This window comes from Anomaloglossus baeobatrachus, chromosome 3, assembly GCF_048569485.1.
Source record: "Anomaloglossus baeobatrachus isolate aAnoBae1 chromosome 3, aAnoBae1.hap1, whole genome shotgun sequence".
In the NCBI taxonomy this organism is placed as follows: domain Eukaryota; kingdom Metazoa; phylum Chordata; class Amphibia; order Anura; family Aromobatidae; genus Anomaloglossus; species Anomaloglossus baeobatrachus.
In genome coordinates this window covers 118476732-118498376 of record NC_134355.1, presented here as the reverse complement: position 1 = coordinate 118498376, position 21645 = coordinate 118476732, and the positions used below count along the sequence as shown (strand labels likewise).

Below are 21645 nucleotides of genomic sequence, written 5' to 3'. Positions count from 1 at the left end.
CCGATGCTCTGTTTCTCTCCTGCTGCCTCATAAGAATAAAAAAGGTTGTCAGTTCACCCCTCTTCACTCCTGGATTCTGCAATGGTGCAAGGAAACGCCCTGGCCCGGGCGGCAATGGATATCAGCAAAGGAAAAAATCCAGCATCATGGAGATTTTGTAGAAATAAAACTTGATTTTATTGTAGCAGAATAAAAACATGCAGACTGTGCAGTGGGCACAGAGGCACAGGTGAAAAGTGTGGGTTATCCAATGTGTTTCGACCAGAGAGTCTTATTCATGGCATGTGATTTACCCCAAACTGATTCAGTATTTAAAAGGTACACATTACACGTCATGGGATGGACTTAGTGCTCAATTAAAACTAAAACCGTGCAGGTGTGCATTCCCAGTGAACAGATGCACCAATAACACGTAGTGGGGATAAACATGTATCTAGAAAACCACAATATGAAGAATGAATAAATAAGATTAAGAAAAATATCACAAAAACATTGGATTTGTATGTAAACATGGTGAATCCATAATGAGAGAACTACAAAACAGCTTTCAATACTATTATAAATCATTTTCATATAAGACATACAGCAATAAATTTGGAGTGATTATTGGAAGCTGAAAATAACAGAGGGCAAACATGACAGATTTCTATTAGTCCTGTATAAAGCAGTTATCAAGTACACAGTTAATTTTATATTAGTACATAAAATATATCTGAATGTTAGTAAATTTCTGCCCAGGAGGCAAAAAAAAAGGAAAAAAAAAACACCAAGAAAAAACAGCATATATACCGCTGCACGGGGAACCCCCTAAAAAAACGAATCAGACGACATCTGTCGGATACTTTAAATGTAAATGCACTTAACATTTCAGCAGTTTCTTGGCACTTTGTTAGTGTTCATGATAGATGCACTGATTCCTTTGCTTTTATGGGAATTGTAAAAGTCACCAAGCCCGTTAGAGGGGGAGACCACAGAAGAAAACTTCTCAATAGAGAATCCTTTTGGATATTCAGGCTTGGGACCAGGGTGCCGCATGGTCTGAATACCCGACAGGATTTAATCTTGCAGTACACCTAATAACAACGATCTGTGGTCTCTCCCTTAATTCATAATGGTCTATATATATATATATATATATATATATATATATATATATATATATATATATATATATATATATATATATATATATATATATATATATATATATATATATATATATATATATATATATATAACCTGGATTTACTATGGCATTTGCGGTATATATGGTGTTTTGTTTTTTTTTGTTTTTTTCTCTTGTTTTTGTTTTTTTTTTTTTTGCCTCCTGTGCAGAAATTCACTATCTAACATTCAGATATATTTTATGTACTAATATAAAATTAACTGTGTACTTAACTGCTTTATACAGGACTAATAGACATCTCTCTCATGTTTGCCCTCTGTTATTTTCAGCTTCCAATAATCACTCCAAATTTATTGCTGTATGTCTTATATGGAAATGATTTATAATAGTATTGAAAGCTGTTTTGTAGTTCTCTCATTATGGATTCACCATGTTTACATACAAATCCAAAATTTTGTGATAAATCTTATTTATTCATTCTTCATATTGTGGTTTTCTACATACAAGTTTTTATCCCCACTACGTGTTATTGGTGCATCTGTTCACTGGGAATGCACACCTGCACGGTTTTAGTTTTAATTGAGCACCAAGTCCATCCCATGACGTGTAATGTGTACCTTTTTAAATACTGAATCAGTTTGGGGTAAATCACATGCCATGAATAAGACTCTCTGGTCGAAACACGTTGGATAACCCACACTTTTCACCTGTGCCTCTGTGCCCACTGCACAGTCTGCATGTTTTTATTCTGCTACAATAAAATCAAGTTTTATTTCTACAAAATCTCCATGATGCTGGATTTTTTCCTTTGCTGATCTCCTGCTGCCTCCTCCACTCAGATGGCCTCCAAGATGGCCACCGCAGTTATGTGTACAGACTATGATAAGTCTAAATTACACCTACCCTGCCTCAACTGTACTGCGAAATAGGAAAGGAAGGGTAGGCACCAATTAGACTTACCACAGCACCCCTTATGCCTTGCAGCCATCTTGGAAGCAGGATAATTGAACTGCAAATTTGAGCTTGGGATGCAAATGGGGGCACGAGGTAGGGTGATATATATAATATAAATGATAAATACCCAGTCCCTTATCCCCCCCCCCAGGTTGGAGTCATTGTCATGCACAATATAGACCTTTGTTGACCTTTCTGTCTGCTTACATACTATAGACTCTATCTGCTTCTAAAAAGTTCATAATCTTTTTCAGACTTTTGAGCTCAGAAGATACGACTCCAGTCACTGGGTGACTACGCAGCTAGAAACAGACATGTTTGGTCTTGGAATAATGAAAAGCTTCAAACGCCTCTTAAATTATATTAATGGACAGAATATGGAAGGTAACGTGTATATAGTGTTTGGATGGATAATGATGGAGATTTTGTTAGTCTTTTTTGCAGTTTCTTTCCAATGCGAGATGTGTATTCATAATCAGGGCCGGCTCCAGGTTTTTGTGGGACCTGGGCGGAAGAGTCCCGGTGGGCCCCATCCACACGCAGACACACACATACGTACACATACATATACATATTTAAAGACAAACTCACAAAAATACGTATAGAACTGACATATCTATACAGTCATATACACTGACATACATAGATACACATCATACATGCATACAGACACACAACACAACTCTGCTAGATACATACATACAGACACACACAGCTCTGCTGGATACATACACACATAGCTCTGCTACATACACACATAGCTCTGCTACATACACACATAGCTCTGCTACATACATACACAGCTCTGCTGGATACATACACACATAGCTCTGCTACATACATACACACATAGCTCTGCTACATACATACACACATAGCTCTGCTACATACATACACACATAGCTCTGCTACATACATACACAGCTCTGCTACATACATACACAGCTCTGCTGGATACATACACACATAGCTCTGCTACATACACACATAGCTCTGCTACATACATACACAGCTCTGCTGGATACATACACACATAGCTCTGCTACATACATAGCTCTGCTACATACATACATGAATCTGCTACATACATACACACATAGCTCTGCTACATACATACATGAATCTGCTACATACATACACACATAGCTCTGCTACATACATACATGAATCTGCTACATACATACACATATAGCTCTGCTACATACATACACACATAGCTCTGCTGCATACATACAGACACACACGTAGCTCTGTGGGACCCACACACACAGCTCCAGGGGCCAGCACATACAGCACCGGGGGGCAGGGCATACACCTAAGGGGGGAGAAGCCCATACAGCTCCCCAGGGCCCATAAATCGGGGGCGGGGAGGGCACATACCTCTCAGGTCACGGTGGAGAGGGGGCCCACACAGCGCCGGAGAGGGGGCCCACACAGCGCCGGAGAGGGGGCCCACACAGCGCCGGAGAGGGGGCCCACACAGCGCCGGAGAGGGGGCCCACACAGCGCCGGAGAGGGGGCCCACACAGCGCCGGAGAGAAGAGCTGTGCTGGGGGTCGCTGGCTGGCACTGCAACTCCTTCATCTGTGGGACTGAGCAGGCCGGTCGGTAGCTCCGCCCACAGATGAAGTTCAAACCAGGAAGTCTGCGCGCCTTAAAGGGACGGCGCTGCAGATTCCTGCCGAGGACTGTGGAACTCGGCCCGGGGGCAGCAGAACTAAGGCGAGGGGGCCCCGGCCAAGGGGCACCAGAACTGACTAGGCCGAGTGGGCTCCCCCGGCTCTCCAGGGCCCCGGCATTTGCCCAGGTATGCCGCGTGCTGACTCCGGCCCTGTTCATAATGAATGGGAAATATACAAGATATATAATGGGGCGAAAAAAACTAAATGGGAGATATATAATTATAAAGCATTTATTCTTCTCCGTGCTCTATCCACCTCTGGCTTTAAATAAAAAACTGGATCCAAAACTGCAGGGGTGTTTGGTGTGAAACTGCCCTTATGGAAACGCCTTGCATTAATTTGTGCCGCTTATACAGTAAGTAAAAAAAAAAGTTTCACAACATTTTAAAGGGGTTATCCAGAACTTTTATTAGTTTTTAGTGTCTTGCACAACAGGTAGGGAGTTGCTAACTACACTGTGTGCAGAATTATTAGGCAAATGAGTATTTTGATCACAGGATACTTTTTATACATGTTGTCGTACTCCAAGCTGTATAGGCTTGAGAGCCAACTACTAGCATCTCTGTAATGAGGAGGGGTGTGGTATATTGACATCAACAGCCTATATAAGGTGTGCTTAATAATTAGGCAACTTCCTTTCCTTTGGCAAAATGCGTCAGAAGAAAGATTTCATGGGCTCTGAAAAGTCCAAAATTGTGAGATGTCCTGCAGAGGGATGCAGAAGTTTTGAAATTGCCAAACTTTTGAAGCGTGATCACTGAACAATCAAGCGTTTCATGGCAAATAGCCAACAGGGTCACAAGAAGCGCGTTGGGCAAAAAAAGGCGCAAAATAATTGCCCATGAATTGAGGAAAATCAAGCGTGAAGCTGCCAAGATGCTATTTGCTACCAGTTTGGCCATATTTCAGAGCTGCAGCATTACGGGAGTATCAAAAAGCACAAGGTGTGCCATACTCGGGGACATGGCCAAGGTAAGGAAGGCTGAAAAACGACCACCTTTGAACAAGAAAAATAAGATAAAACGTCAAGACTGGACCAAGAAATATCTTAAGGCTATGTGCGCACTAGAAAAGTGATTTCTCTCAAGAAAATTTCTTGAGAAACTTCTGGGAGTTGAAGATTACCGCAGCTACGGTAAAAAACCGCACCAAAACCGCGGGAAAAAACTCATGCGTTTTTGCAGCGATTTATCCGCAGGTTGGTCCCTGCAGTTTTTTTTTATGCTGAACTGTAATAAATAATATAGATAATAATAGATAATCGATAGACCGATAATGGATAGAGGGAAAGATGAATAGCTAGATGAGAAAGACCTACATAATGTCCCACCCCCCCTGCATATTATAAGCTGGCACCCTTTAGTGACTTTCATGTGGCACTAAAGGGTACCTAGCCTTGTGTTTAGCCAAAAAATAAATAATTAAAAAAAAATGACGAGGTCCCCCCATCTTTTGTAGCCAGCTAGGGTAAAGCAGACGGCTGTAGCCTGCAGACCACAGCTGGCAGCTTCACCTTGGCTGGTAATCCAAAACAGAAGGCACCCCACGCTGTTATTTTACATTAAATAAATAATTTAAAACAAAAAACGTGGGGTCCCCCACAAATTGGATCACCAGCCAAGGTAAAGCGGACAGCTGGGGTCTGATATTCTCAGACTAGGGAGGTCCACTGTTATTGGACACTCCCCAGCCTAAAAATAGCAGGCCACAGCCACCCCAGAAGTGGCGCATCCATTAGACGTGCCAATCCTGGCGCTTCGCCCCAACTCATCCCATTGCCCTGGTGCGGTGGCAAACTGAGTAATATATGGGGTTGATGCCAGATATGTAATGTCACCTGGCATCAAGCCCTGGGGTTAGTGATGTCAAGCGTCTATCAGATACCCGACATCACTAACCTAGTCAGTAAGAAATAAAAAATAGACGACAAAAAAAGTTTTATTTGAAAAAATACTCCCCACATTCCCTCTTTTCACCAATTTATTGACAAGAACAATCAAATCCTGGTCTGGCGTAATCCAATAAGGGGGTCCCACGGAATCCATACCATAGTCACTGTCCCAGTCAATGAAGAACAGAATGTTCCCCATTGGCTGGGAGAGCAAAGCAGTGACCTGAGCTAACATCAATAAGTCAGCCCAGGTCACTGCAGGGCACAACGAGCGCTGCTGTCAGATTAGATGAGATCATTACCTGCTGTGATGATCTCCTGCAGTCCTGCCATCAGTGCTGTCAATGTCTTCTATGCCCTCCGCGTTCTCAGCAGTATCGCGAGAGCACGTGACATCACCGCTAGTGACAGTCTCGGGCCGCGGGCATAGACGGCAGTGACAGTGGTGATGTCAGGAGGCAGGAGATCATCACAGCAGGTAATGATCTCATTTCACCTCCTGACAGCAGCGCTCGGCATCCCCTTGGCTGCACGCACTGCAGGGTGACAAGCTGCTGATACTGCGGGCAGACACTGACACTGGAGTGCAGGCAGCCGCGGGGCCGGAGCAGGACACAGACTGCACGGGCACCTGGAGGTCACACGGAAGTGCATCTGTGCGGCATCCAGGGAATGTGACGTGTGTGTTTTACTCTGCTCCGCTTCCTCTTCTGTCATAATGACATTACTTCCTGCAAAACCGCAGGCAGCGATTAACATTACCGCAGGTAAATCGCGGCTATACCGGGGTTATACCGCACATCATTTGCTACCTGCGGTATACCCCCGGTATTTCGCGATTACAGTGAATGGAGTGAAATACCGGGGGTATACCGCAGGTACCTGCGGAAAAGAAGTGACATGCACATTTTCTCAAGAAAATCTTCAGAAAGAATTTTCTTGAGGGAAAAAAACCCAGTGTGCGCACAGCTATTTTTTTTTTTCCCATAGGTTTTGCTGGGAAATGTCTGCAAGAAGATTACAAACATGTCTCAAGAAATTTCTGCAGCAAAACAGTGGGTAAATCTGCGGGTAAAAACGCCTAGTGCGCACAGGGCCTTAGACTGATTTTTCAAAGGTTTTATAGACTGATGAAATGAGAGACTCTTGATGGGCCAGAGGCTGGATCAGTAAAGGGCAGAGAGCTCCACTCCGACTCTGACACCAGCAAAGTGGAGGTGGGGTACTGATATAGGCTGGTATCATCAAAGATGAACTTGTGGGACCTTTTCGGGTTGGGGATGGAGTGAAGCTCAACTCTCAGACTTACTGCCAGTTTCTGGAAGACAACTTCTTCAAGCAGTGGTACAGGAAGAAGTCGGTATCGTTCAAGAATAACATTATTTTCATGCAGGACAATGTCCATCACATGCATTCAACTACTCCACAGCGTGGCTGCCCAGTAAAGGTCTAAAAGATGAAAAGATAATGACATGTTCTCCTTGTTCACCTGATCTAAACCCCATAGAGAACCTGTGGTCCCTCATAAAATGTGAGAACTACAGGGAGGGAAAACGGTACACCTCTCGGAACAGTGTCTGGGAGCCTGTGGTGGCTGCTGCATGCAATGTTGATCGTAAACAGAGCAAGCAACTGACAGAATCTATGGATGGTAGGCTGTTGAGTCATCATAAAGAAAGGTGGCTATATTGGTCACTAATTTTTTGGGTTTTGTTTTTGCATGTCAAATGTTTATTTTCACCAGGTAAACCAATATAACTGCACAAAATTTAGAAATAAACAAGTGACATGGGAATATATTTGTTTTTTAGACAAATCACTGCTTTCCGATTACATAGTAAAAACATTCTGGCAGATTCCATTGAAAAGAATAAGTTTCGAATGAAAAACACAAAAAAAAGACAAAAATCAGACAAAAAGGCCCTCTGTGTGCACATAGCCTTAGAATAAAAATGTCATAGCACAGACAGATAAGACTTAATAATTATAACTGACAAAAGCCTTCCAAATCTCCACTAATTCTGCTTAAAAACCATATTAATGTTAATATCTTCCACATTCTGACTGCAAAACAGTCTGTTAATTTACTAAACGTCTATAATAGTCAATTTTCTAATATAAAATCTGTTAAAATAAGTAAATTAAAATCGGTTACATAGGGCCATCCACCTTTCTTGTCAATTATACTTTTTTTTATTTTTTTTTTATCACTAGTGTTTAAGTTACTCAATACCCTTTGTCAACAGATAAGCATCCAGCCGTCCTTTAAATGCTACATCCTATCTGCCATTGTTACCTTTTGTGTCATAGTATTTCACAATCTGACACCTCTAACTGTAATGAATCCTGTCCTATTTCTTCTTTAGAAGTAATAAAGTGCCAGCTGGTTGCATATGTGTACATGTAAATTAGATCACCTTTTTTTCTCTTTCTTCGCAAAACAGCCATAATCTTTCTAAACTCATGATATTATAGGAAAAAAATAACTTTTGTAAATACATTTTATAGTAAAGTACTTTAATTCTATAAAAAATGTTACCGGCAATTTGTAGAAACAGGCATTCTATAGAATACCTAGGCAATGTATACAATGCCAGAAATGGGTCGTCAAAGTATGAAATACATCAATGTTCATACATTTCCTAGTCATTCTATAGAATACCTAAATGACAAACAGGCAGAGTGTAGAATACTACAGGGGTGGTCCATCCAAAAGTAGGTGGACAGAGCAGGCAGCAGCAGATGTGTGAAACTGGCTCAGTTGCCCTTAGCATTAGCAACCAATCAGATTGCACCTTTCATTTTCCAAAAAGTCTGTGAGGAATGAAAAGTGGAATCTGATTGGCTCAGTTGCCCTTAGTAACCAGTTTCACACATCTGCTGCCTGTCCACCTACTACTTTTGGACGGGATACCCTGTATGCTTTCTGGAATGAAGTAGTGTGCTTGCTGTGCCGTAGCAGCAGACTTGAGGTGTATGTGCAAGACTAAGTGCCAAACTAACAAATGCTTTTGCGTAAAAAAAAAATTAAATTAAGTGCAATTCAAAATGCCATTCTAGTCTCCCGTGATGCAACAAATAGTCAGGAATGACACTTCTGATTCCTTTTCTCTTTTTTTTTTTTTTATTTTGTTTCTCAGCAAAGCTATCCTGTTTGTTACTAAAGACTAATTAATAGTCAGGAATGACACTTCTGTTTGTGTTTTTCCCAGTAAAGAAAAAGCTTCTAGGGAAAGAGGAAATCACTGACCCCGGGCACTGAATATAACTCCTGTAGGTGTGGCTGGACCCCCCCCTTCCCCTGTGATCCTGTTGGTCAGCTGGGCATCACAATTAGTGCTTCACCTGGGGAATTGTGGAAAGAGAGGAAATGGGCACAACCATTGTTTCCTTTAGCATTGGCCAGGAGGGATCCACAGTTAGAGGCACGTTCCTTAATCAGTACCGTACCTGCCAGACTGTGGAGACCCGCGTGTCTGAAACGGTGCCTTCCCCCTCCTCCCACCAGTCCCCAAATGAAAACTTGGCCAGGCCTAGATGGGGTGAAAACTGGTTGGCCACAGTTTATTAATTTCATAGGTAGAGAAGGGCCCTTCAATGTCATTACGAGCTTGTCGCCGCAAACTTGTCTACGACCAACAGGCGAACAGCCAACGATCGGTTACAACCTTTGACCTCTCCACCTTTTCCGCCACGGAGGATCATGTGTACCGCCTACACAGAACTCAGACCCCCACCCATCACCTTGAGGGCCTGATCCACTCCATCCTGTATCCCGGACAACAAAATGTCTTGAGCAATGTCCGTAAGGTGCACTCCATCTGATCTTAAAAGTGCGGAGTTATCGCCTTCCAACTTATTTGTGTATATATTTGTGTTTCTTCAGATATTTTGTCATACCATGGCATGAAGAAGGGATCTGAGATGTCTCGAAAGCTTGCTTTGTAACACCATTTTATTTTAGTTAGCCATTAAAAGGTATCACAACTACAAAATTATAATTTTGTTTCTCTCATGGAGAACAATCAATCATTTATCCCAGTAAAGATATCCTGTTGTTCGTTTAGGATTTCTTCTTTCATTAGTGTTTTTGACTATTTGTTACTAAAGACTTTTCCAATCTGGGCATTAGATCAGACACTTTGCCTGAGCAGTTCTTGTCACTTTATAATACCTAGACATTTTATGTAATGCTTGACAAAGTATAGAACAACGCAGATATTTCATACCTTGCCTGAAAACGACAGGGTTTTCATACATTGCCTGTAACACATATAATTATATATATATATATATATATATATATATATATATATATATATATATATATATATATATATATATATATATATATATATATATATATATATATATATATATATATATATATATATATATATATATATATATATATATATATATATATATATATATATATATATATATATATATATATATATATATATATATATATACACAGTGCCTATAAGTAGTATTCAACCCCCTGCAGATCTAGCAGGTTTACACATTCGGAATTAACTTGGCAATGTGACATTTGGACTGTAGATCAGCCTGGAAGTGTGAAATGCAATTGTGAAAAGTTTATTCAGAGGGTCATTTATTATTCAACCCCTCAAACCACAAGAATTCTGTTTGGTTCCCCTAAAGTATTAAGAAGTATTTCAGGCACAAAGAACAATGAGCTTCACATGTTTGAATTAATTATCTCTTTTTCCAGCCTTTTCTGACTAATTAAGACCCTCCCAAAACTTGTGAACAGCACTCATACATGATCAACATGGGAAAGACAAAGGAGCATTCCAAGGCCATCATAGACAAGATCGTGGAGGGTCACAAGGCTGGCAAGGGGTACAAAACCCTTTCCAAGGAGTTGGGCCTACCTGTCTCCACTGTTGGGAGCATCATCCGGAAGTGGAAGGCTTATGGAACTACTGTTAGCCTTCCACGGCCTAGACAGCCTTTGAAAGTTTCCACCCGTGCCGAGGCCAGGCTTGTCCGAAGAGTCAAGGCTAACCCAAGGACAACAAGGAAGGAGCTCCGGGAAGATCTCATGGCAGTGGGGACATTGGTTTCAGTCAATACCATAAGTAACGTACTCCACCGCAATGGTCTCCGTTCCAGACAGTAAGGTACCTTTACTTTCAAAGCGTCATGTCAAGGCTCGTCTACAGTTTGCTCATGATCACTTGGAGGACTCTGAGACAGACTGGTTCAAGGTTCTCTGGTCTGATGAGACCAAGATCGAGATCTTTGGTGCCAACCACACACGTGACGTTTGGAGACTGGATGGCACTGCATACGACCCCAAGAATACCATCCCTACAGTCAAGCATGGTGGTCGCAGCATCATGCTGTGGGGCTGTTTCTCAGCCAAGGGGCCTGGCCATCTGTTTCACATCCATGGGAAGATGGATAGCACGGCCTACCTGGAGATTTTGGCCAAGAACCTGCGCTCCTCCATCAAGGATCTTAAGATGGGTCATCATTTCATCTTGCAACAAGACAACGACCCAAAGCACACAGCCAAGAAAACCAAGGCCTGGTTCAAGAGGGAAAAAATCAAGGTGTTGCAGTGGCCTAGTCAGTCTCCTGACCTTAACCCAATTGAAAACTTGTGGAAGGAGCTCAAGATTAAAGTCCACATGAGACACCCAAAGAACCTAGATAACTTGGAGAAGATCTGCATGGAGGAGTGGGCCAAGATAACTCCAGAGACCTGTGCCGGCCTGATCAGGTCTTATAAAAGACGATTATTAGCAGACTGGCTTGCAAAGTCTCCTTAAGGAGAATAGTGTTCCCTCGTGGTCCCCACATAGCTTTCTCATGAGCCAGATCAGACACCCCCCCTACTTTGCACTGACGAGGGGCAAGCACCCCGAAACACCGTGTCTGCAAATTGGGATTCTGATCTGGCTTATATATCCTGAGTCCTATTGCAGAGGATTGTTAAAAATCCACTTGTGACTTTTAGGATCGCTACTTCCAATAGGTGGCGCTGTGCTAGAGTTTGTCTCCTTTACTGGAGAGACAATTTGATTATTAGCTGTAATTGCAAACAAGGGTTATTCCACAAAATATTAAACCTAGGGGTTGAATAATAATTGAACCACACTTTTATGCTGAAAATTTATTAAAATTTAACTGAGCAACATAACTTGTTGGTTTGTAAGATTTATGCATCTGTTAATAAATCCTGCTCTTGTTTGAAGTTTGCAGGCTCTAACTTATTTGCATCTTATCAAACCTGCTAAATCTGCAGGGGGTTGAATACTACTTGTAAGCACTGTGTATATATATATATATATATATATATATATATATATATATATATATATAAAATGAGATATACTGTATATTAAAATAAAAAAAATAAGAATATGTACATATATTTGATGCATAGGGAATTGCATGCAGGATTACAGTAGAATATTTCACTTATCGAAGACTGACCAGTTTTATCTGTTTTTCATAGGTGTAACTATTAAAATGACTGTCCCAGTCCGTGCTATTGTGCCATTGGCTGACCCATCCATTAATGCCACAATGTCTTTCTTTGTGCCCATGTCCATTGTGAATCCCCCTGCACCTAAGGACTCTTCTTTGTATTTGGAAAGCTACCCTCCAACATCTTACTATGTCAGGTAATGATCTACAAAACATGGCTGATTTCTAGTAAAGTTCTGTAAAAAAATGAAATTTAGACTTTGAATAGTAAACCAGAAACCATTTTTCTAGAAATAACCTAAAGCTTTTGTTTGGTTTTGATCATTTTTTCCTTGAAAGAATAAATCTTCTGAATGTCTTTTCCCCATTTCTTCTACAAAATGTATTCACATCCAGGCATTCTGGATCTGATTAGTCTGTTCCTCTAAATGGATGTAGCTGTTCCATAATTGAAGAATCAGTGGAGGTCTGAACCCATGGACTTCATCATTGTCTCCTAAAATCTTTTTTGGGTGAAGTTACTCTTGAATTGAATTGTGGTACCAGCCACAGTCCATGGCTGAGCATGTCACTGTATTTGCTAAGTCTACAAGAGGACTCCAATTAACTAAATGCCTCAATCCCTTCTTGTAATTGGGAAGATCCCAGTAATGTTGCCCCACCCAATTTTTTTTTTAGAAAAATTAACATAATTCATTAATAAGATATCTACTTCTTTTTCTTTCCTACTCTGTGGGTGGCCCAGGGCAGTAGTTGAGGGTGAGGGGCTTCTCAGAAGTTCTCCTTTTGTGGTTGGCACTCCGGCCATCTTCACAGAGCAATGGGGAAGGGATTGGTCTTGGTGATCCTGGCTGGGTCTGTGGTTTTTGTGTGTGCAAGCCATACCTGTGACTAGGCCATTGTGCTGTCAAGGATTCTTCCGCTGGGAAGTCATCGACAGACTTGGGGTTCTTTTTTAGCAGTCTTTTACTATAAGTTTCACATAGTACTTCCAACACATTGATATTGCTGGTACAATAGATGAACACATTCTCTGCAGCTTAATCGACTTTAAGGCAAATTTTCACTTTAGACTGCTCCATAACTCCTGGTACTACTGCTATTTGTCTGTCCTCCTTCACTGCCTGACACCACAGTCCCACATGATAGTCATATAGTCCTCATTGGTCAGGGTCTTGTCCCACCCAAAGGGACCCGTTGTCTGTAACTGTTGACCACCTTCTTCTGGGCTTGCACATGTCTCCCACTCACTATACTAGACAGTAGTACAGTTTTCCACACTCTCTATTACTGACTAAACATGGAGGGAGTCAGGCTGAATGCTGCAGCTGTCTCGTCCTCCTGTGGGTGACTGGCTAGTCCTCCTGGCGCTAGGCAGAACCGACTCCCTTTACCAGGAAGCATTACCTAAACTGTGCCACTAGATGGCCACACTAACACTTTATACATGAATACATTGCACACATTTATACAGTGCACACTAATGCAATTCAACGGTGATCAATGTCTTCAGAGAAGGGGCACACGGGCCTAGTCACCCTCTTAGGCAGTGCTCACATCAGCGGTATTTTGACACAAAACCGGATCCATTACAAATGCGTTTCATTTCAATTTCCAAAGGAATCGCGGCAATATGCGGTCACATGCGGTTGTGTATGACGCACGCAACCGCATGTGACTGCATCTTGCCGTGATTCCATTGGAAATTAATTGAAATGAAACGCATTTGTAACTGATCCGGTTTTGCGGCAAAATACCGCTGATGTGAGCGCTGCCTAACACTACTACTACAACTTGGCAGATTTGCCACATAAGAAAGCTACTTGACAACCCCTTTAATATTTCCCATGAGAGCCCTTTTATTTTTATATTTGTAGTTTCAGTTTTTTGTAACATCTGATATCTTTGTTTGTTTTCCAGGTCATTTGGTGGCTACGCCCTAAACTCCGACTATGAAAAACAGTCGAAGGCCCTCACGGAGGAGCTTGTTGCCCTAGGCCTTGCTTTTGATGGGACTTTTGGCATTGCAGCAGGCTATAATGACCCTCTGACATTTTTTAAGCGTCACAATGAAGTCTGGTTAAGAGCACTAAACACTGAATGAAGTGTTTTTTTACATAATACAATTATAGTGCAGCACTAATATGTGTACATTTTTTAGATTTGTAGTTTCCTTCATCGCTTTTAAGTTGCCTTTTTCCAACCATACTAAAATTTTCTAAATACCAACAACATTAAATAAACCATGCTTTTCATACACTCATTTTGCAAAAATAAAATGCTATATTTATTTTTGGTTGAAATCAGTACTTCTTTTTTTTTTTAACCCCAAATTCACCCTAAAGTAACTCTGACTCAACGACTTTGACTCGATAGCCCCGATTGTCTTTTTAACCTAAAAACAAAATGTTTTTTTTTTTTTTTTTTTGTTTGTTTTTTCTACCTAAAAGACATTGCTGCATTTTCTCTTTTATAAAGGTGGTGTATTGGCCAAAGTATAAATTGATCAATTGATCATAGACAGTACAGTAATGTTAAGGGATGATATACAACTATGTGTTTCGATAAAGATCTCACTCAGAATGCTCAAGAGTTAGGGGCACTTTGCACACTACGACATCGCAGCTGCGATATTGGTGGGGTCAAATCGAAAGTGACGCACATGTGGCGTTGGTGTCGATATCGTAGTGTGTAAATTCTTTTTGATACGATTAACGAGCGCAAATGCGTCATAATCGTATCATCGGTATAGTGTCCGACATTTTCATAATTTCCCTGCAGCGACGGTACGATGTTGTTCCTCGTTCTCACACAGCGATGTGTGCTGCTGCAGGGGAAGCCGCAGGAGCGTGGAAGATCAGCTTACCTGCGTCACCGCGGCTCACGCTGGCTATGAGGAAGAACTGAGGTGGGCGGGATGTTTACGTCCCGTTCATCTCCGCCCCTCCGCTCCTATTGGCCGCCTGCCATATGACGTCACTGTGACGCCGCACGACTCGCCCCCTTAGGAAGGAGGCGGTTCGCAGGCCAGAGCGACGTCGCAGGGCAGGTAAGTGCATGTGAAGTTGCCGTAGCGATAATGTTCGCTACAGCAGCTATCACAAGATATCACATGTGCGACGGGGGCAGGGACTATCGTGCTAGTTATTTACTTAAAGAGCTAATCTATCAATAATATTACCAAGCACTGGTGAGAGTTTCATTATGTTTTTAGGCAGAGATAATCTTTCTTTTTTTATCATATCGCAGGATATGAAGAGTTCATGAGTAAGCTATCGTGAAAGAATAAAGATTTAATGGATTCAAGAAAATGTTTATTTGCTGTTTGTACTTCCATATTGTCATGATTCAGGCCTGGCTCTGCCAGCGCTGATTTCATGCTGTGTTCAGGGTATGTGTACAAAGCAAAACTAAGAGGCTAAAATGTAACTTTTATTCCTAATATACTATAAAACCTAGATTAGGTGACACATAACCAAAAGCTCCTTAGTGTTCTGACATCTCAGATGATACCATATGTTAGATATGGTGACCAAGGAGCCTATAGATATATAATAAAATAAACAAAAAAACACAACAAAAACAAATGATAATTGAGTAGATTATTTAACCCAAGGGGACAGTGGTCCACATAGTGAGTACTAAAAGATAATCAAAAAAACTCAATATAAACAACAAAGGTACTATATATTGCTCCTCAGGAGAAACTAGCAATATATACAAATACTTTAGATGAGAGTAAAAAGGAACAATCTCACCCATATTAGGTAGCTTGGGGTACATCAGTGTTTCCTCTGTGTGGGTCCTTCCATTTTCATGTTATTACTGACCCTACACATCCCTAGGGAAACTAGCTTTACCTGTTAACCCACAAGCTTCTGCCCTAACAATGGCAGACCACAGCTAACCCTCACTTAATACCCCTATACCATTCCTAGCCTCGTCCCGACGCGTTTCATCGTATAGGAATCATCAGGGGACTCCGGTATTTTGGTAGAGGTCAGAGGTCCTATGCCCAAGAGACACAATGGAACCAGAGCATCAATATTGGAGGTTATATAAGCAAAATAAGACCAATCAGGGAACTCACCAGTGGTGATTCAGGAGTCTAGGTGGATCCATATCGGAAATGCTTCCCAACAAATATAATTAGATAATTGAACCCCTCCATGTGCCAGTCGCATGGTCTGTGAGACGCAAACAGCGTGCGTTCCACACTGAGCTCTGTCCGGGGAAAGTATGTGTGGCGCCCTTGACAAGCCAGGACGTCACAAGCACTACACCAACACACCCCACACTCCCGGTCAGGCACACCTAAGTCAAACAAAATCATTGTTGCCTCCCTCCAGGGGCTGATGTTCACACCAGGGGGTGGGCCAGGCGGTTGGTCCCGCCCACCGAGGAGTTCACAATCCTGGAGGCGGGAAAAAGAGTGAGTTGAGTTGGAGAGGAGTTGGAGTGAGTAAAGTGGCAGTTGAGCAGTCTGAAGTTGGTCCGGGTGTGTGGTCCGGACGGAACAGCAAGGTTGGCAGACGGTGGTGACCGTCTGCAGGAGAGGCCTATTGGAGCTAGCCGTAAGGACCGTGGATGGGCGGTGGCCCGGCGGTACCGGACCGGTACGCAAAGAGAAGCCAGCACCATCCGGCAGGGGCTTACGGACCCCGACAAGGCTAGGTGTCGCCGTGCAATTTGTCAAATCCATTATCGAAGGGAACCTCCTGGGTTTCCCAGCAGCCAAGTCCCGACAGAAGGCAACAGTCCAACCATTACAGGGAAACACAGTCACCGCCAAGGCTAAAGTTCCCAGGGCCAGAGCCTGCGGGCAAAAGGGGCTCCTTCAGCAACCTTCAAGCTGGGGAACGGGTTACCGGTGGGAACCCATTGGAACCGTTTACACTACACAGGTGCAGGGAAAGGCAGTCACCATCAACCTGCCGGGAGGAGAAACACCGCAGCCGTCTGTGGGACCCGTCCATCCAGCCGTTTGTTTTACCGGAGACTTTGTGTACATCATTGGCTGAGTGGGTATCACCGTGCCGTGCGGCACAGCGCTGCCCCCGCGACCCTGCACCTCGCCAGGCCCCGTAACCCGCCTGCCATCCATCCCTACCCCATCACTGGGCCCCAGGACAACCACCCCCCCCCCCACCCACGGAGGGGAGAACCAACATCCAAGCTGCTCCCTGTCATCGCTCCCGGGATCCCCGTCCAGAGCAGCGGTGGTGTCACCAATCTCACCACAACCGTGGTTGGCGTCACGGACAATATCAAATCCCCACAATCAATTCCCACTTTTTCACTCACGGGCGAGGAACGCCGCTCGAGTCCCCGGGATCCGGCCCACCGCTCGAGCCACCACCGAGCAGCCGCAGCCGGACCCGAGCAGTGGGAGAGCGCAGCGTCCCCTCCTTCGCCCGCGACATATGTATATCCAGATCTCGCATAGCGGTAAACCGGAGGTGCGTCACGCTGAAGGTGGAACGCTACTGTGCAGTACTGCGCAGACTCCAACTATGGAGTGCTGATTCTGCGTTCCATTCCTAAACCGGAAATGATGTAAGTGGTGGGAGTGATAAGCACGTCACAGGTCTATTAGAGCTGAATCATCACGCATCTAGGAAGATGTGTTTTGCTATTAGAGCTGGGTCATTCACGCTAAGGAACATAGGCAGGCACATAACGAAGAGAGCTCCCATGGCCACTACACTCCCATATCCTGGATCGAATCCAGATCCCACATCACAGAATAGATCACCACCTCAAATTGTTTTTATAAAAGGTCATGTAAAGCATTATACAGAGAGGGTGTATCGTGCGCTCCTCATAGGTCTACTGTGAAGTGTCTGTCAAATCAGACATCACAAAGTAGATCACCACCTCAAATTGTTTTTTATTTTTTGATCATTATTATTAAAAGACCATGCAAAGCATTCTACAGAGAAGGGATATAGTGCGCTCTTCATGGGTCCACCTGGTTACCCCACCACCACTGTCTTTATGAGAACCATATTGGAAATTATGTTTAATACATTTATATTCCATCATACACTCTTTAGAAATAGTTCTACCATTGCCCAAGCGTTACAAAGGTATACATATACCCGGGTTCCAGATATATCAGAGGACAGAATAGTTTATTATCTATCCCTCAAGAACTATATAGGTTACGACTTTCATATAAATAAGATCAAGGATATCATTGGCTAGTAATTTTTCACCCGGTTTTAAATAAGGCTGGCAAGTTGGAGATGTTTATTCAATCCCCGTGGAGATGAGGTACCCAATGTGAAGATCCATTTGGTCTCCTGTTGAAGTATCCGTCTGTCCCAATTACCTCCCCTCTTTGGTCTGGGGACTACATCAATGCCCATGAAGCGGATCACTGTGGGATTGCCACCATGTTTTGTCCAGATGTGTCTGGCTAGTGGTTTGTCTCTTTTGTGTTCAATGTCTCCAAGGTGATCTCCCACTCTGCGTCTAAATTCGCGAATGGTATTGCCTACATATTGAAGGCTGCAGGTGCATGTGGTTTTGTAGATCACTCCTTGAGTGTGACAATTAATGAAATGGCGTATTTCAAAGTTCTTGTCAAGCACATTACTTCTGAAGGTTTCCCGACCTCCAGGTAGGGGCATACTATACATTTAGGAGTACGTTGCACACTACAACATCACAAGCCGATTGTAGCGATGCCGAGCGCGATAGTCCCCGCCCCCGTCACACATGTGATATCTTGTGATAGCTGCTGTAGCGAACATTATCGCTACGGCAACTTCACATGCACTTACCTACCCTGCGACGTCGCTCTGGCCGGCGAACCGCCTCCTTCCTAAGGGGGCGGGTTGTGCGGCGTCACAGCGACGTCACACGGCAGGTGGCAAATAGAAGCAGAGGAATGGAGATGAGCGGGACGTAAACATCCCGCCCACCTCCTTCCTTCCTCAGTGCAGCCGGGACGCAGGTAATGCGATGTTCCTCGCTCCTGCGGCTTCATACACAGCGATGTGTGCTGCCGCAGGAACGAGGAACAACATCGTACCTGTCGCTGCAGCGACATTATGGAAATGCCCGACACTACACCGATCATACAATTTCGACACTTTTGCGCTTGTTAATTGTATTAAAAACGATTCACATACTTCGATGTCGACAACGGCGCCGGATGTGCGTCACTTTCGATTTGACCCCACCGACATCGCAGCTGTGATGTCGTAGTGTGCAAAGTACCCCTTAGGACATCTATAGCAGCCTTTACCTCCCTGGACAACCAATTTGTCTCTTGATGTCTTTCAAAATGGCTATGTACTAGCCTGTCACCAAGGGATTTCCCTTTCTTATAGGTGATCATTGATCGGTCGGGTAAGGAAGGTCCCACATCCTTGTCCATTAATAAAATGGGCCAATGGCACTCCAGGACTCTGCGGACCTCGGTAGCTCCGTTGTTGAACCTTGTAATGAATCAAGAGATGCCGTCCTGATTAGGAAGACTCTCTTGGTCCATTAGTAGCTCCGTTCTAGGGACACTCTTAGCCTCATTATAGGCTCTCTTTAGAATCTCCATGGGGTAACCTCTCACTCTGAATCTATCATGGAGCTCTCTCGACTGGCTCTCGAAAACCCGTTTATCTGAACAGTTCCTCCGTAATCGGAGGAACTGTCCTTTGGGGATCCCCTTCCTCAGGTGGAAGGGATGGCTGCTCTCCCACCTGAGGAGAGAGTTAGTGGCCGTGGGCTTATAGAATGTTGATGTAGATATTTCACCATTTCTGTTTTTCTGGATGAGGATGTCCAAAAAGGTGAGAGTCCTCCTCAATGACATGTGTAAATTTGAGGCCGATGTCATTCTGATCTAGGCCCGCTACATTACTAGACAGTTCCATTTTCGAACCTGTCCATACAATAAGTATGTCATCTATGTAGCGGGCCCATACCTCAAATTTAGATGTAAAATCCTTCATCTCTTCCACAAAGATCCTCGTCTCCTCCCACCAACCCAGGAACAAATTGGTGTATGAGGGAGCACAAGGGCTCCCCATAGCCGTGCCCCTGAGTTGGTGGTAGCTCCACCCATCAAAAGTGAAGATTTTCCTCCTTAAACAAAAATCCAAAAGTTTAAGAACAAAATCATTGTGTTCAATATATTGGCGGCCCCGTGTGCTCAGGAAATATTCTACCGCCTCAAGGCCCTTCGAATGTGGTATGGATGAGTACAGGGCCTCTACATCTATACTCCCAAGAAGAGTGCTCTCACCCACTGACATATCATCTAATTTTCTTAGGTCAGGTGTATCCTTTACGAATGACGGTAGGGCCGACACAAAAGGTTTTAGAACTCTATCCAGATAGATCCCGCAATTTTGAGTCAAGCTGTCAATCCCAGACACAATGGGCCTCCCCTTTAGAGGGCGGAGGCCCTTATGAATCTTTGTTAGACAGTAAAAAGTTGCCATTGTTAGCTCCTTCTGAAACAGAAATTCATATTCAGTTTTACTGATTACTTTGGTCTGGAGACCCTCATCCAGGATACTTTTGAGTTCTTCCAAATACAGTATTGTTGGATTCAAAGAGAGTCTTTCATATCCTGTCTTGTCACTCAAGACTTTTGTATAAATCTCCACATACTGGTCAGTATCCATGACAACCCCATTACCCCCCTTATCTGAGGGTTTAATAACAATGTGGTTGTCATGTTCAAGGCTCTCAATGTTTCCATCTCCCCCTTTGTCAAATTGTAAGGTGTAAAATGGGAGGACTGGGAAATGGACCTGAATTCTCGAGTCACCAGTTCTTCAAAAATGTCAATAGCTGACTGGTCACCCAATGAAGGAGGGAATTTGGTGCTCTTATTTTTCAGATCCGTAAAGGTCCCCTGCCCTGAAGATTGGGGTCAGTAACACCAATGCTTCCCAGCAATTGGACATCTGGTAATAAGTCCGGTGGTATTTCAAGGTCCTGGCATAACCTAGCATCCACGCAGGTCATGCTTTCTCCATCTGATCTTACATAGGAACAAATTGAGATCTTTTATAGCTTCAAAAACGTCAAAATTTGACGTTGGTACAAAGGAGAGACCCCTCTGGAGAAGTTCTATTTCAACTGAGCCTAGAACCCTCTTTGATAGGTTAATGACCTGAACATTAGAAGTTTTTTGGTTGCTGGAATTGGCTCCTGAGGGGGTATGGTTTTAAAAAAGGGATCGGTGATGAGTTACCCGCTCTATCTCCAGATCTTGAACCTCTCCTCCCTCTTCCTCTCCCTCTCCCTCTATTTCTATTGTTCCTCTGTCGTCTGTAACTTTCACTATCCGAAAATTCGGTATTTGTGGAAGATGGTTCAAACTCAGTTATCTGACCAACTGCTTGGATGTTATTGACCTGGTAGGCCCGGTTATCTTTAAAGTCAGAATAATCCCTCATATATTGTTTATGTTTCCTCTTTTAGTCTGTATTGGAAACATTCCAAATCGTCCTTCAGCTTATTTTCTTTTGTAGCGAAATCACGTTCACCTGATTTGGTTACCTGTCACC

At 43.2% G+C, this 21645-nt stretch overlaps 1 protein-coding gene across 1 annotated transcript in view; it reads left to right on the top strand.

Annotated features, from left to right (window-relative positions):
- LOC142296136 (heme-binding protein 2-like) overlaps positions 1-15540 on the top strand; it is a 29991-nt gene extending 14451 nt beyond the window's left edge. Inside the window, exons 2-4 of the mRNA XM_075339397.1 lie at positions 2335-2464; positions 12147-12315; positions 14039-15540. Of these exons, the coding sequence (XP_075195512.1) occupies positions 2335-2464; positions 12147-12315; positions 14039-14222 (483 nt within the window). The 3' untranslated portion in view covers positions 14223-15540. The remainder of the gene's footprint in view (positions 1-2334; positions 2465-12146; positions 12316-14038) is intronic.
- Positions 15541-21645: the final 6105 nt, after the last annotated feature.